General features: G+C 35.1%; 1 protein-coding gene across 7 annotated transcripts in view; it reads left to right on the forward strand.

Moving 5' to 3' along the window:
- Window positions 1–15136, forward strand: part of LOC127852875 (uncharacterized) — a 113936-nt gene that overhangs the window by 51918 nt on the left and 46882 nt on the right. The window contains exon 1 of one of the 7 annotated variants that reach the window (XM_052386900.1): window positions 8479–8672. The exons of the other annotated variants lie outside the window; for them this stretch is intronic. Coding sequence (XP_052242860.1) covers window positions 8661–8672 — 12 coding nt within the window. The 5' untranslated portion in view covers window positions 8479–8660. Of the gene's footprint in view, window positions 1–8478; window positions 8673–15136 lie in introns of those variants that run through there. 7 annotated transcript variants of the gene reach the window in all.

The following is a 15136-nucleotide window of genomic DNA, read 5'->3' on the forward strand; positions in this document are numbered from 1 at the left end:
AGACACAGACTTGTAGTACATTCTCAGTAGACTCAGACTTGTAGTACATTCTCAGTAGACACAGACTTGTAGTACATTCTCAGTAGACTCAGACTTGTAGTACATTCTCAGTAGACTCAGACTTGTAGTGCATTCTCAGTAGACTCAGACTTGTAGTACATTCTCAGTAGACTCAGACTTGTAGTACATTCTTAGTAGACACAGACTTGTAGTTCAATCTCAGGAGACTCAGACTTGTAGTACATTCTCAGTAGACTCAGACTTGTAGTACATTCTCAGGAGACTCAGACTTGTAGTACATTCTCAGTAGACTCAGACTTGTAGTGCATTCTCAGTAGACTCAGACTTGTAGTGCATTCTCAGTAGACTCAGGCTTGTAGTACATTCTCAGTAGACTCAGACTTGTAGTACATTCTCAGTAGACTCAGACTTGTAGTACATTCTCAGTAGACTCAGACTTGTAGTACATTCTCAGTAGACTCAGACTTGTAGTACATTCTCAGTAGACTCAGACTTGTAGTACATTCTCAGTAGACTCAGACTTGTAGTACATTCTCAGTAGACTCAGACTTGTAGTACATTCTCAGTAGACTCAGACTTGTAGTACATTCTCAGTAGACTCAGACTTGTAGTGCATTCTCAGTAGACTCAGACTTGTAGTACATTCTCAGTAGACTCAGACTTGTAGTGCATTCTCAGTAGACTCAGACTTGTAGTACATTCTCAGTAGACTCAGACTTGTAGTACATTCTCAGTAGACTCAGACTTGTAGTACATTCTCAGTAGACTCAGACTTGTAGTACATTCTCAGTAGACTCAGACTTGTAGTACATTCTCAGTAGACTCAGACTTGTAGTACATTCTCAGTAGACTCAGACTTGTAGTACATTCTCAGTAGACTCAGACTTGTAGTACATTCTCAGTAGACTCAGACTTGTAGTACATTCTCAGTAGACACAGACTTGTAGTACATTCTCAGTAGACTCAGACTTGTAGTACATTCTCAGTAGACTCAGACTTCTAGTACATTCTCAGTAGACTCAGACTTGTAGTACATTCTCAGTAGACTCAGACTTGTAGTACATTCTCAGTAGACTCAGACTTGTAGTACATTCTCAGTAGACTCAGACTTGTAGTACATTCTCAGTAGACTCAGACTTGTAGTACATTCTCAGTAGACTCAGACTTGTAGTACATTCTCAGTAGACTCAGACTTGTAGTACATTCTCAGTAGACTCAGACTTGTAGTGCATTCTCAGTAGACTCAGACTTGTAGTACATTCTCAGTAGACTCAGACTTGTAGTACATTCTCAGTAGACTCAGACTTGTAGTACATTCTCAGTAGACTCAGACTTGTAGTACATTCTCAGTAGACTCAGACTTGTAGTACATTCTCAGTAGACTCAGACTTGTAGTGCATTCTCAGTAGACTCAGACTTGTAGTACATTCTCAGTAGACTCAGACTTGTAGTGCATTCTCAGTAGACTCAGACTTGTAGTACATTCTCAGTAGACTCAGACTTGTAGTACATTCTCAGTAGACTCAGACTTGTAGTACATTCTCAGTAGACTCAGACTTGTAGTACATTCTCAGTAGACTCAGACTTGTAGTAAATTCTCAGGAGACTCAGACTTGTAGTACATTCTCAGTAGACTCAGACTTGTAGTACATTCTCAGTAGACTCAGACTTGTAGTGCATTCTCAGTAGACTCAGACTTGTAGTGCATTCTCAGTAGACTCAGACTTGTAGTACATTCTCAGTAGACTCAGACTTGTAGTACATTCTCAGTAGACTCAGACTTGTAGTACATTCTCAGTAGACTCAGACTTGTAGTGCATTCTCAGTAGACTCAGACTTGTAGTACATTCTCAGTAGACTCAGACTTGTAGTACATTCTCAGTAGACTCAGACTTGTAGTACATTCTCAGTAGACTCAGACTTGTAGTACATTCTCAGTAGACTCAGACTTGTAGTGCATTCTCAGTAGACTCAGACTTGTAGTGCATTCTCAGTAGACTCAGACTTGTAGTGCATTCTCAGTAGACTCAGACTTGTAGTGCATTCTCAGTAGACTCAGACTTGTAGTGCATTCTCAGTAGACTCAGACTTGTAGTACATTCTCAGTTAAATCAAATCATTCTTTTACACTGGCCTTTAAGTAATAGTTATTTGTATGATAAAATGATAAATCATCATGCATGTTCTTTAATTCTGACTATGGGTGAGTGTTGTAATAAACTTTCATCCAAGAAATTTGTCCAGTTCAAATATGTTTTGTGAATATTTATGAGATTTTTTCAATAAGTCACTGAGCTAGTTCTTAAAGTCTGTATTTGTATTAATGTCAATCACAATATGTTTATTGCCCTTTTTATTGCAATTCATAATTTAATGAACAAGTTTATTTCATTCATTCTCAAGATAATTAGACATTGGATACTTTCTTTGTGTAAATGAATTACTAAGTTTGAGAAATAAGAGAGACGCATACATTTTTATATCTGCTCCAGAAAATGTTTCAGCTAGGTACTTTATATAAATAAATTGTGACAGATTACTGTTACTGATATATTTTGTGTGTGCATTTTTTTCATATGGTAAACATGGCTTTTAACAATACTATATAAGGCTGACCTTAATAAATTGTTCTTTTGGAGTTACCCGACCGATTCACTAAAATTCCTGCGACTCATATTTTTTAAGCCAACTAGCAGTCTTTTTTTAGTTCACAAAAACCGGCCAGCGTTTGTAAGACTTCCTTAGAAGAAATGACAATATGTACATCAGTGTTAAACATGGAAAATAAATGTTCATTAAATGTTTAATATTAGTTTGCCTTTTAATTATGTACAACATATCTCTAAATAAACCAAGTATCCTATAGGGTTTCTCATCTTTGTATAATGTTATACCATATAGAAAAAAAAACAAAAAAAAAACATTTCTACCTACCTACCCACCTTAAACAATATGGGTCGGGTAACTCCAAACAAACAATATATTCAGGTCAGCTTAATATATCAATCCACATGAATTAAGACGAAGCATTTGTTAGAATTGTAGAATATGGAATTGTGTCAACACTGTTGAACATGGGCCGTGCTCTGTGAAAAAGGAGTTTAATGTGCGTAAAGTGTGCAGTTCGCACATTCAAATCAGGGACAACACTTTCGGCATTTATGATATTTTCTGTTTAAAGAAAGTATCTTCTTAGCAAAAATCTAAAAAAAATGCAGACTGCACAGGCTAATCTGGGACAACACTTTACCCACATGCAGTAAACCCCTTTTTCACAGAACACTGCTGTAAATACATTAACCTTACTCTGATATAACAGGACTTAATGTATGTCTAGTCTCCACAGGTTTATCATGAGGGACAACACTTTGAGCTTTAATGTTTTTTTATGCCCCCAGATCGAATGATCGGGGGTATATTGTTTTTGCCTGTCTGTTTGTCTGTCATTCTGTCCCAAAACTTTAACCTTGGTTAAAGTTTTGCGATAACGTTTAAAATATTTAACATAGCAACTTGATATTTGGCATGCATGTGTATCTCATGGAGCTGCACATTTTGAGTGGTGAAAGGTCAAGGTCATCCTTCAAGGTCAAAGGTAAAAATGAAAGCGGCGCATTAGGGGGCATTGTGTTTCTGACAAACACATCTCTTGTTTATTTAACCCTTACCACTTAGATACATATTTTAACGCATTTAATTTTGTAGTCCCTTACTAGATACAAGTAAAAAGTTTAAAAGCTTCATTTCCAACCCTTAGATACTGATGAGCAGCAAACAGCATAAAACCTGAACAGACTGCAAGTTACTCGCAGGCTGTTCTGGTTTTATGCCATTTGCACATAGCAATTTTCAGTTTGCTTCTAAAAGGAAAAATGTTGAAGGAAGTCTCTTATAAACAAAAATCCAGTCTTGAGAAAGTGTTGTCCCTGCGCAGGATAATCTGGGATGACGCTTTATGCACATGTATTAAGCCCTGTTTTACCAAAGCGCGGCTCATATATTGGCTATTCACTAACATTATTCTGAAGACAATCTCAATCTGTAATGAATGAAATCCTCGCAGCTGTTTCAGCTATTAGTGTATTGACAATTTCAAGCTCGATATAAGTTATTGTCTGAGATGTTTTTTATTTGCATTGTTGCTGAAACAAGGGCTGTTCTGATGACAAAATAGGGAATTTACATCTCTGTGTCATTATCGGTGATTATCTATTTGTACATAAGGCATGGCACATTAAGCCACAGCTGTTACACAGTTTTTTGAAATTTACAGTTTCATTGATCCCAACTGTTTATATACAATTGAATAGTTGTATTATCAGGCATAGCATTTTACAAAAAAAATATCCAGGGGTCATACCTGGTACTTAGCCTCTCATTAAGATTCTGAACTTAACCCTTTGCGTGCTGGGAAATTTGTCATCTGCTCAAATGTCGTCTGCTGAATTTCTAAAATTAGCATTTTCTTAGATTTTTTTCAAAGAATAGCAAACAGTTTGGATCCAGATGAGACGCCACGTTCTGTGGCGTCTCATCTGGATTCAAACTGTTTGCAAAGGCCTTCAAAACTCGGTTCCAGCACTGAAAGGGTTAAGATGGTTTTACTATTCCAGTTACCTCTGAAACTGGTTTCAAGGCAATCTAGAAAAAATGTTAAAGCTGCAGAAAATGGCCGCTTACATAGACAAGCAAATATTTGCCCTTGTAGAAAAAAGTTATTGGGATGTACATTTTATAATTCAATCCAGATAAGAGTTGGAAATTTAAAGTCAGAACTTTTGATTAAAGATTGGATCGTTCAAGTACATATTGCACCCCAATAGCTGACATGTTCTTGTTTTGACCTGATTTTTCAGAAAAGTTAATTTACATGAGAGTGTACATAATAATTACCTGAATCAGTCTCAATTTTATATTTGGCTTTAGATAAGCCATTTTAGCTAATGAATATAAGCAATATATTATGGCACATTTTCCATTTGGATATTGACTCTTAAGCAATAAGTGCTGGTTGATCGTTTTACTACTGGATTGCTAAAGGTTTGATTTACCCATGCAAAATTTTACCAAAACTTGTATGTGTGGAAAACTTAAATATATTTTAGTTAAGTATTGATCAAAAAGCCCATAAACAAATATTACTTACACTTTTTCCATCCATATAATTGATGGCTTTTGGAAATGGTTACATTGTGTGGCCATTAGTTGAGTCAGTTACTTTGCTGGGGGTTCTTCAACATTATCATTGGTGATGGCCATGACAGAAACTGAAGTCAATGGTGCCCATAATTGTTACATAAAGTGATTATTGCATTGTGAAGGCATTCAATATGTTTGCATTGCTGTTGAAGGTGAAGCATTTGTATCTGTGAGAGAATTAACAGGAGCGCTTCTACCTAAGCATTAATTGTATGACCATGGTATTGTACATAATGAAATGTGGACCACAATTTATGAGCTATTAAGTTAGGACTGATTATCGATTGATGGGCATTCTATCCAACTATAAAGCTTTTATAAGGTGTTGTTTTTTTATTAATATTTAAATCTGCTTAAATTACTTTTTTGTGTAACATTTTATTTATGTTACTTTTAACAAGAAATATCTTTTAAAAAGATATAAGGCGTTGATTGTGGTTGCAGTTAATGAAAGGTAAAGACTTCAATGAATGAGATCAAAGATAGCGAATGTCTTTTTCTGTGCAGTTCTTAGCTGCAGCAAACGCAGTACGGGATGATACGCGGAGTTTCGCGACTTATTTTACATTATTACATATTGCTGGTCATAAACGTATAGATACAAAACAGAAAACCAAAAGAAGAATGGAAGTGAAATTAAAACATATGAGTCAACCGGCCACACGCGAAGTATCCGTATATATTTTAAATATTTATACGCGCGTTCTTCGAACAAACCTGTTTTAGTGGTTTGTCTGGCGTTGCTATTTGATTCGATTTTTAACAGTATCGAGAATCATTGCGCTCATGCTTAATTCATTAGTCAATATGATGGCATAACTCTTGTTAAATTAATGAAAAATAATATTTATCATGGTATTGTTGTAAAACACATTAAGAATCTATTATTGACATACCATATGATATCGCTGGATATCTTCATTTAACATCTGTCTGGTCTAAAGAAAATTTCAGTTCACCTAGTTCACGCTATAGCGTCTTTATTATGTAACGATTATTTTCCTGGCCGCGAACTCCGATCAGCACATAGGGTAGAGACGCAGCGATGACCTGTATGTAAACTCTGACATTCACACACAGTGGCCGCAAATTGACCCGATATACCTCGCGAGTTGAAATGCAATTAAAGAGAGTCTTCGCTTCCACTGCTCTCTATACTTTAACATGTTAACATGTTGACAGGAGTATGGAAGTTAGTACTAAATATGAGAAAATAGCCTTTAAGTGCAAACGTTCTCGCGCTGAAAATCTTCTGAAAATAAAAGGTGGACGCACAAACTGTATTGATGTCGAGATTGAGTGTAAAACTGTTCTATCTATTAAGCCTTTTTATTAGATATAAAATTGTTTCATGCTGAACACGCAGTAAAACAGTGTTACAAAGACGCGGACATGTTTCCAATGTTCTGGTCGTATTCTCAAATCAGCCAATGCAGTCAATGAAGTTTATTCATCTGTACTTGGCCGCGGGAAGTTTAATTGAATTCTATTGGACGCTAACAAAGGTCAGGCTAAGGTGAAAAGCTGGCTTAATACAGCACGCCGAAAAAAAACTTTAAAAAAATATTTTCTGATATGAAGGACATGTAGCTTTGGATGTAGGATTTTCAAAGCCAAGGACTTTTGAGTTTCTTTGATCAATCCTGTGTGAAATTTTACACTTATATAACAGAAATCAGCCTCAAATGATTCAATAACACATCACACAACTTGATATCATAAACAGGTTTTAAGTGTATGACTGGAAATTTTTCCTTTCCTGCAAAGAGATAGTGTTTTATCACGATTCTGTTACAGCCATTTTTACTGCACTACAAATCCCTTTTGATTGCACTTTGATCTATTGTCAACAGTAATCTGGTGGGATTATGTGTATATTTAAAGAACAGAAATGGACTTTAAATGATCTAAAATTGCAATGGCTTATGACTGTTCGTGAATTATTATGTAGTACTGGTTTGCAGCAAAAGCACCAAAGTTTTTTATTCTGCCAGGAGATAATTGTGTAAGAACTAATGAGTGTTTATATTTTTGTTATAGTAAACAAAGGCATGTGTTTTGCATGATTAGATCAATTTACTGTAAACCCTTAAACAAATGTTTCTTTATATGACTATTTATTTAAAACATTAAATGAATTTATGCCAATTTATTTTATTAATGATTATTGTCCAACTTCCATCACAGTTTGACTTAAAATAATGTTTCACCACAGGTGTATGTGAAAACAAGACTGATTCCATGAGAAGAATAAACATCAGAGTGTCCTTATAAAATATCATTTAGTGGTAGGATAAATAATATGAGAGTGTTTGCCTTGATATTGCCCTGATTCACTCTGTCCAGTTTGACTTGCGGGTTAGCTCAGTTGGTAGAGTGCTGGGCTATAATTCTGAGGATTGCTGGTTCAATCCATGGCCAGGCAACATATTTGTGTAGGGATTGGTCATGGAATCCTTTCTTCAGTCATTCTCCCACTGTCTTTAATTTAACCCTTTTGATTTAAATATTGTAACCCTAAATGTGCAAACAGCATAAAACCAGAACAGTCTTGGACAGAACAGTCTTCGAGTGACTCGCAGTCTTTTCTGGTTTTATGCTTTTTGCTGCTCATCCATATCTTAGGGTTGGAAGAAGCCTTTAAAACTTGAATCTAGTTAGAAAGGTATTTAATTAAATGTTACTTTCTAAGGGATTGCAAATGTATAAAAAAACATATCTAAGTGGTAAAGTGTTAAAAAGGTATAAAAAACACAACAAAAACAGATAAACGATGTTTTTATTTGCTCACTTGAACAAAGTGGCGTTGTTTTTTTTATCAATACAAGGAACAATAGATTTTGTTACAGGGTATATCCCCCTCGTAATTTTTATCTTTGAGAGCGCTAATCTGTGGTTATCTGGAATTAAATGTTATTTGCTGATTTCATCATAACCATTTAAATATCCCAATAATATAAACATTGGCCATTTGCCAGTCAGTTCATATTTACGCACACGTATCGTGGTCAAATTTTTCTGACATCATTTCGTATTAGTGTCAATCGATTGATTTTCTTTTAGATAAAGTTGACAGTCTCACTATTGACTCAGCTAGATACTTGATGTTGTTATTTTTTTACCAAAACAAATCTACGATTAACCATTCACTGCACAAACACACTTGAGCTCTGAAAATTAATCGAAGATTTAAGACATAATTACATAAAAACTTCTTTGTGAAATGTAAATTGTCGTATTGCTGTAATATTGATAAAGAAAACTGTAAGCTTATCGAGTAACCGGTGTATTGAACTGGGTATTGGTTTTTAATACTGCGTAATTTTCTGTGGCAGTCAGTTTAGTTCACATTCTGTGGGTATTTGAGAATGTATGTTTTCTGACAGTGAAATGCTAATTGGTTTGTGATTTAGGAATATATTGTCTGATTACCATTCAAAATGAGAGTTATGGTAGGTACTTTTTATTGCCTTTATTTTGTTTTGTTTGACATATATTCTACATTGTTGTTCAGTGTTATTATCTTGTATCAAAGCCTGTATGTTGCTGTATTGAATGTAACATAGTAACTGTCATTGGTTTTCTTTCAAAATTCTACCGATATCTCAATGTTTCCAAAGAAGTATAGTTTAATCTAGTCAAGTGTTGGTTGATTTTAATGTTGAAAACTCCATATATATCTCTGTCCGATTCATGGTCTTTTATAGAAGTAATTAAATAAAATCAACCCTTCACTTGTAAAAAAGATTTCAATGAGCTTTAGTGTATTTGATTCAAGTTGTCACAAATGCAATATTGGAATCACATTGAAACAAAAACAATTTTTAATGCTCCCCCAAAATTTATTTTGGGGAAACATATATTGTCGCCTCTTCGTCTGTCCGTCCGTGTGTCCATCCGTGCACAATTTTTTTCCGGGCTGTTTCTCAGCAACTAATGACCGGAATTCAATTAAACTTTATGGGAAGCTTCACTACCAAGAGATGTGCATATTATCTGCGGGTTCTGGTCGAATGATTTTTCACAGAGTTATGGCCCTTTGAAATTTTCTATACAAAAATTATTGTCCCCCCCAACTACTGTGCCCTCAAGACGTTTCCTTTTATCTGAATATATAGTGCAATATTGTGACAAAAAAAAACCTTTGGGGAGCATCACCCGTCTCCGACGGTTTCTTGTTTACAAAATATTATGAATATCTGAAGTCATCTTAATTTGTCATAAAATCACCCAATAAGAGAGGGGTAACTTAATATCTTCAGCATAGAATATAAGCAGAAATGGATTTTTATACCCCCATTACCATTGGTATTGGGGGCTATGTAGAAGACACTTTGTCGGTCTGTCTGTAGGTCTGTCTGTCACGACAATTTCATCCTATCTTTATCAAACTTGGTCAGAAGTTGTATTTGGATGATGTCTAGGTCAAGTATAGTTATGGGTCATGCTGCAGGTCAAAAACTAGGTCAAGGGGTCACTTTGTGCGTTTTAAACCAAAAGTTTGTGCGGACCATAACTATGTCATTTATTGTTAGAATTTTAAAATGACTTGGTACATTTGTTCACCATCATGGGACGGTGTGTCATGCGAAAGAAGTACGTCGATATCTCCAAGGACACACTCGTTGTTGCCCATAAGTGAGCTTGTCTGGGTCATAACTTTGTCATTTATTGTGATACTTTAAAATCAGTGGACACATTTGTTCATCATCATTGGACAATTTGTCATGCGAAAGAATTACCTCAATATCTCCAAGGTCAAAGTCACACTTTGAGATCAAAGGTCAAAAATGGCCATAAATGGGCTTGTCCAGGCAGTAACTATGTCGTTCATTGTGAGATTTAAAAATCATTTGGCACATTTGTTCACCATCATTGGACGATGTGTCATGCAAAAGGATTACGTTGATATCTCCAAGGTCAAGGTTCCTACTTCGAGTTCAAAGGTAAAAAATGGCCATAAATGAGCTTGTCCTGGCCACAAATATGTCGTTCATAGTGAGATTTCAAAATCGTTCGGCACATTTGTTCACCATCATTGGATGGTGTGTCATGCGAAAGAATAACGTTTATATCTGCAACGTCAAGGTCACACTTTGAGTTCAAGGTCAAAAATGGCCATAAATGATCTTGTCTGGGCCATAACTGTCATTCATTGTGAGATTTTAAAATTTCTTAGTAAATTTGTTCAATATCATTGGATGGTGTGTCATGCGAAAGAAGTACGTGGATATCTCCAAGGTCAAGGTCACACTTGGAGTTCATTAGTCAAAATTGTCCATAAATGATCTTGTCCGGGCCATAACTATGTCATTCATTGTGAGATTTTAAAATGACTCTGTACATAAATTTTGTTCAGTGATTGGATGGCCTGTCATGTGAAAAAAATCAAGAGTTCAATGGTAAAAATGGCCATAAATGATAATTCTTAAATAAAGCCATAAATTAGGTTTTTTTGTTTTGTGAAGACAGCATGCAAAATAGTCTGTGTCACTGCAGCATGAGCGGGTATAAGTCACGTCTGTGACAAAGCTCTAGTTTTCATTGCCTTTTCAAGGTGATGATGCAGTATACCTTCCCTCTTTCTTTCATGGACATTCACCTTCCAGTCCCTCATTGTTCCAATGTTTACACATGAGTCTCGTAACAGGAAAACTTGGTTACTGCATGTGGATAAAGTGGCCTTCCAGATTGGCCTGAGCAGTCCACACAGGCTAATCAGGGACGACACTTCCCGCTTTTATGGAATATTTGTCTTCTTAAGAAGTCCCTTCTTAATGAAAATCCTGTTCAGCCAGAAAGCGTTGTTCATTAAGGACTGCTCAGGCTAATTCGAAAACGACACTTTGAGCAATTCATTAAATCCAGGTCTGGGATAAACTTTACGCACATGTATTTAGCCCAGTTTTCTCATACGACACATATTTTCCGCATCTCCGACTATTGCTGTACAGATTCATCATACTGACCGTATAATGTATGTCAAAGTATTCTATGAGAGTGACATTTCAAACTGCCAGTTCGATCCAGACTGGGTTAAAATAGCTATTGGCAGATTTAAATGCTGCAATCAATACATGGTGGCTATAAAATAAGCCCAGAATCTAATTAATGGTGTGCTTAAACAACAAAAAACACCTTAATGGAGCCCTGCAACAGACATTATATTTTAATGATTTTTCTACTTCTTGTAAAGCTATACAAAAGTCTCCATCGATATGCCAGGTCTAATTAATGAAAATCATTTTATGCAGTTCAACAATACTTTTGTAAGTACAGAATAAGCCATCTATGACCCAATTGATTTCTTGTTTATTGCCTGTCTAGCAATCATTTCTTCTTACTAGTCACCACTTGATAATTGTTGAATCCATCTCACAAGCTGCGATTGCAATTATCTTGTGTTTTCTGATTGGTCAATTTTCTTGTATTTTCCAATTAGCTATAATGCTGGGCAAACAACTTGATTGTTTTGAAAAGATTTTGACCGGCCTGCTTTGTTTGTGCCCTCAGAGTAGTGGGTTTTCCAAAATCAAGTTGATTCTACGTAAGTATATTTTGTCTCAAGTCATTTTAAATCAATCAACATATACATTCAAAGGTACCAGTACAAAGGAGAGTTGGGAAACTGAAACATTGTGTAAATGCTGTTCTATTCACAACCAGTCCCCCCCCCCCCCCTTTTAAAAATACCATCACTAAAATTCAAAATCCTGTATCTGCATTTTAAAAAAATCATTTTTTTTTTGCTTCTGTAAATAAAATAAGCCTAATGATATGATCATGGTCAAACCATGTTGAAAAAATGTTTGAAATATGTCCATATTATCACTAACATTTTCACATGGTCAAAACACTGTAATAATGTATTTTTATGTGCAATTGTTTTGATGATGAAGTCACCACCTTCAAGACAGTAAAGGTAGACCTGACAGCAATATTCAATGATATGGATATGATCAAAACAATGTTACAACAGCAGTTATTTTTGTGTGCGATTGCTTTGAATTTGAAATGACCATGTCTTGAAAGACATGATCCGCAAGCTTGACGAAGATTTTCATTGATTTTGACATGATCAAAACAATGCTACAGGACTGACATTTAATGGCTACTGATTTCTATGATGGTAAAATATCTCCATTTCATTGCTGACCAAATTCCAGACATGTTCATCCTTGATATTGCAATGGCCTTTTCATGACGCTATCAACCTTACAGTAGACTTGTAGGTATTCTATTTGTACCAGTTTTGGACATCACTAAAATTAAATGCATTAAAATTAAATGCATTGAATTATTACTTGTTTCATTATTGGAGAGCTTTATGATAAAGTTGTCTTATTTTCACATAAAGGGCATATTTCACAAATAGCAAAAGCAGTGTATATGCTAATAATTAAGCTATCTCAAAAACTGGTTTTACCCAGATTAACTGGTCCTTCGCCATCATGTTACATAAGGATTCATTGATGCTTTAAATGTTGTTTAATAAATACTTTTTGTCAGTGTTGCATTTTCTTTTCTGTCAAGGAATAAAAATAAACGTATAACAAAAAGTTTTAGTACACATGACACATTGTTTGCATAATGGATTGTTAATTCCACCTAATCCCTAATGTAATATTTTTTTAGCTCAACAGTGAGCATGAAGTGTTCCAGTTGAAATATCATGATCTTTATAATGTCATGCTTCTGTTGTCGTGCGGTTTGCAATGTGCGTCATCGACTTTAAGCTTATTGCCTTTATAGAGGCCACATTTTTAACTCACCTAAGCACTAAGTGCTGAAAGAAGAGTTATTTAACTCACCTTATATTAGGCATTGATTGTCATGAGGTGTGTGGCGTATGGTTTGCAGTTTCAGAGGCCACATTTTTTATCAAATATGATGAATTTTGGTCAGAATTTTATTTTTCACAATATCTAGCACATTTGAAACTGGGTCATCTGTGTCCAAATAATACTTCACCTGGTCAAATCTTAGGAAACCTTGTTACCACTCTAGATGCCACATTTTATGACTCAATCTTTATCTGAACGTTCATCACAATAATGTCTAGGTTAGTTTGAATAAGGGTCAAGTTGGGACAAACACTTAATGCCATCAGATCAAGTCTTTAACTAACAGTGTACCTTGAACTGTGGGGAGCGCTTCAGGGCCATCATGGCTCTCTTCTTTAAAGTATTTATTCAACATAAATCTTAAGATGCAGACTGACTGGAGAATGTCACAAGTCCATTATTCCCTTTCCTGACCAAATCATTAGCAATATTATTGCGCAATATTACACCCATCTTCTCAACTGCCTAATCTTTTTTCATAACATCTTGTCATGTTTGCATTCTTCCCATTTCTGTTTTTCTCAAGTATTTCTTTGATAATCATATCCAATTTCCACACGCCCTGTGATCCCAAGGTATCACACATGGGGGTCACTTAGCACCTTATAAGGGGTAACATTTGGAGTGGGGGTAAAGGACAAATGGTTCACATACCAGATATATTGACTTTTTACTGACCAATGGAACTTTTCTATGTTGATGTACAAGTCTTCTTAAACCCAGTGTATGATCAAAGAACACTGCAGTGTCTCTCATCATTTCCTTGTGTGAAATCAGGATTAAGAGTGGGTTTGCTCAGATAAAAAAATATTGGATTTAAACAAAAAAAAACACTATTTGCATTTTGATACAATTCGATAAGTTATGAGGATGTTTTATTGATATTGTGTGTTAATGAATAGCACCTTATTAATGCAAATGCAGGCTTGAGTGTGAAACGATTGTATAAGCCTAAATATGTCTGTATGAGATACGCTAGTTTCGCATGCAATTTTAACCCTTTCCTACTCAGAAGCAAAGTGAAAATGGCTATGTGCAAACAGTATAAAACCAGAACAGCCTGCTAGTAATTCACTGTCTGTTCAGGTTTTATGCTGTTTGCTGCTCATCAGTATCAAAGGGTTGGAAATGAAGCCTTTAAAACTTGAATCTAGTAAGAAAGATCTTAAATTAAATTTAACTTTCTAAGCGACTACAAATGTTTTAAAATACGTATTAATGTGGTGAAGGTTAAATACGTATCTAAGTGGTAAAGGGTTTAATATTGTATCTAAGTGGTAAAGGGTTAAATACGTATCTAAGTGGTAAAGGGTTAAATATCATGACAGCTATGAGGATGGCAAGTAGCCAGCGTAGTGTGTTTGTCCAAACATTTTGTGGATGAAGAACAAACAATAACTTTCCAAAGTGTTGCATTCGTCTCTTTATTTTAGGTAAACTTATCACCCATGATCTTGTTTAGGAAACGATTTCTTTTTGAAATTTGATTTAAAAAATAGGTGTATTTTGTTGTAAAACTATCCAAAAAAATATGGTTTAGGTATCTACATTATTGTTTTTAGTCAGCAGTTTTGTTTGAAACTCGAATTTTGAGTATAGTACAGCTAAAGATCTGGTACAAATACTGACATTTCATCATATACAGAAGAATTCAGACAATCTTCAATTGAAGTTTATTGGAACATCTTAAAGGATAATAAACAGCTCAAAACTGTGACATTTAGTTTTAAAAGGGCAAATATGTCTACCTTTTAGAAAATAATTATGATGTAAACGCTTTACAAGTCAAATCCTTTTGAGCAGGGGCTTCGAAAAAACAGGGCGCGATGCATGTTCAGAGAGTGTCCTTCCAAATTAGCTTGTGCAGATATTTATTCCAAAACAATTTGAGACATTTGAAAAAAATTAATTGAAATGGACTTAAAAAACTTTTCGGACTGTAAATGTGTGTTTTTTTTCAGAACAAATAAACAAATAAATTATAGTTTTGGTAGAAACACAAAAATGTTTCATTTCAGTGTGAAGTTAAAGAAATCAAATCTAGGATTTGTGTTATATCTGATAATCCAGGT

Source organism: Dreissena polymorpha, chromosome 12 (genome assembly GCF_020536995.1).
Source record: "Dreissena polymorpha isolate Duluth1 chromosome 12, UMN_Dpol_1.0, whole genome shotgun sequence".
In the NCBI taxonomy this organism is placed as follows: domain Eukaryota; kingdom Metazoa; phylum Mollusca; class Bivalvia; order Myida; family Dreissenidae; genus Dreissena; species Dreissena polymorpha.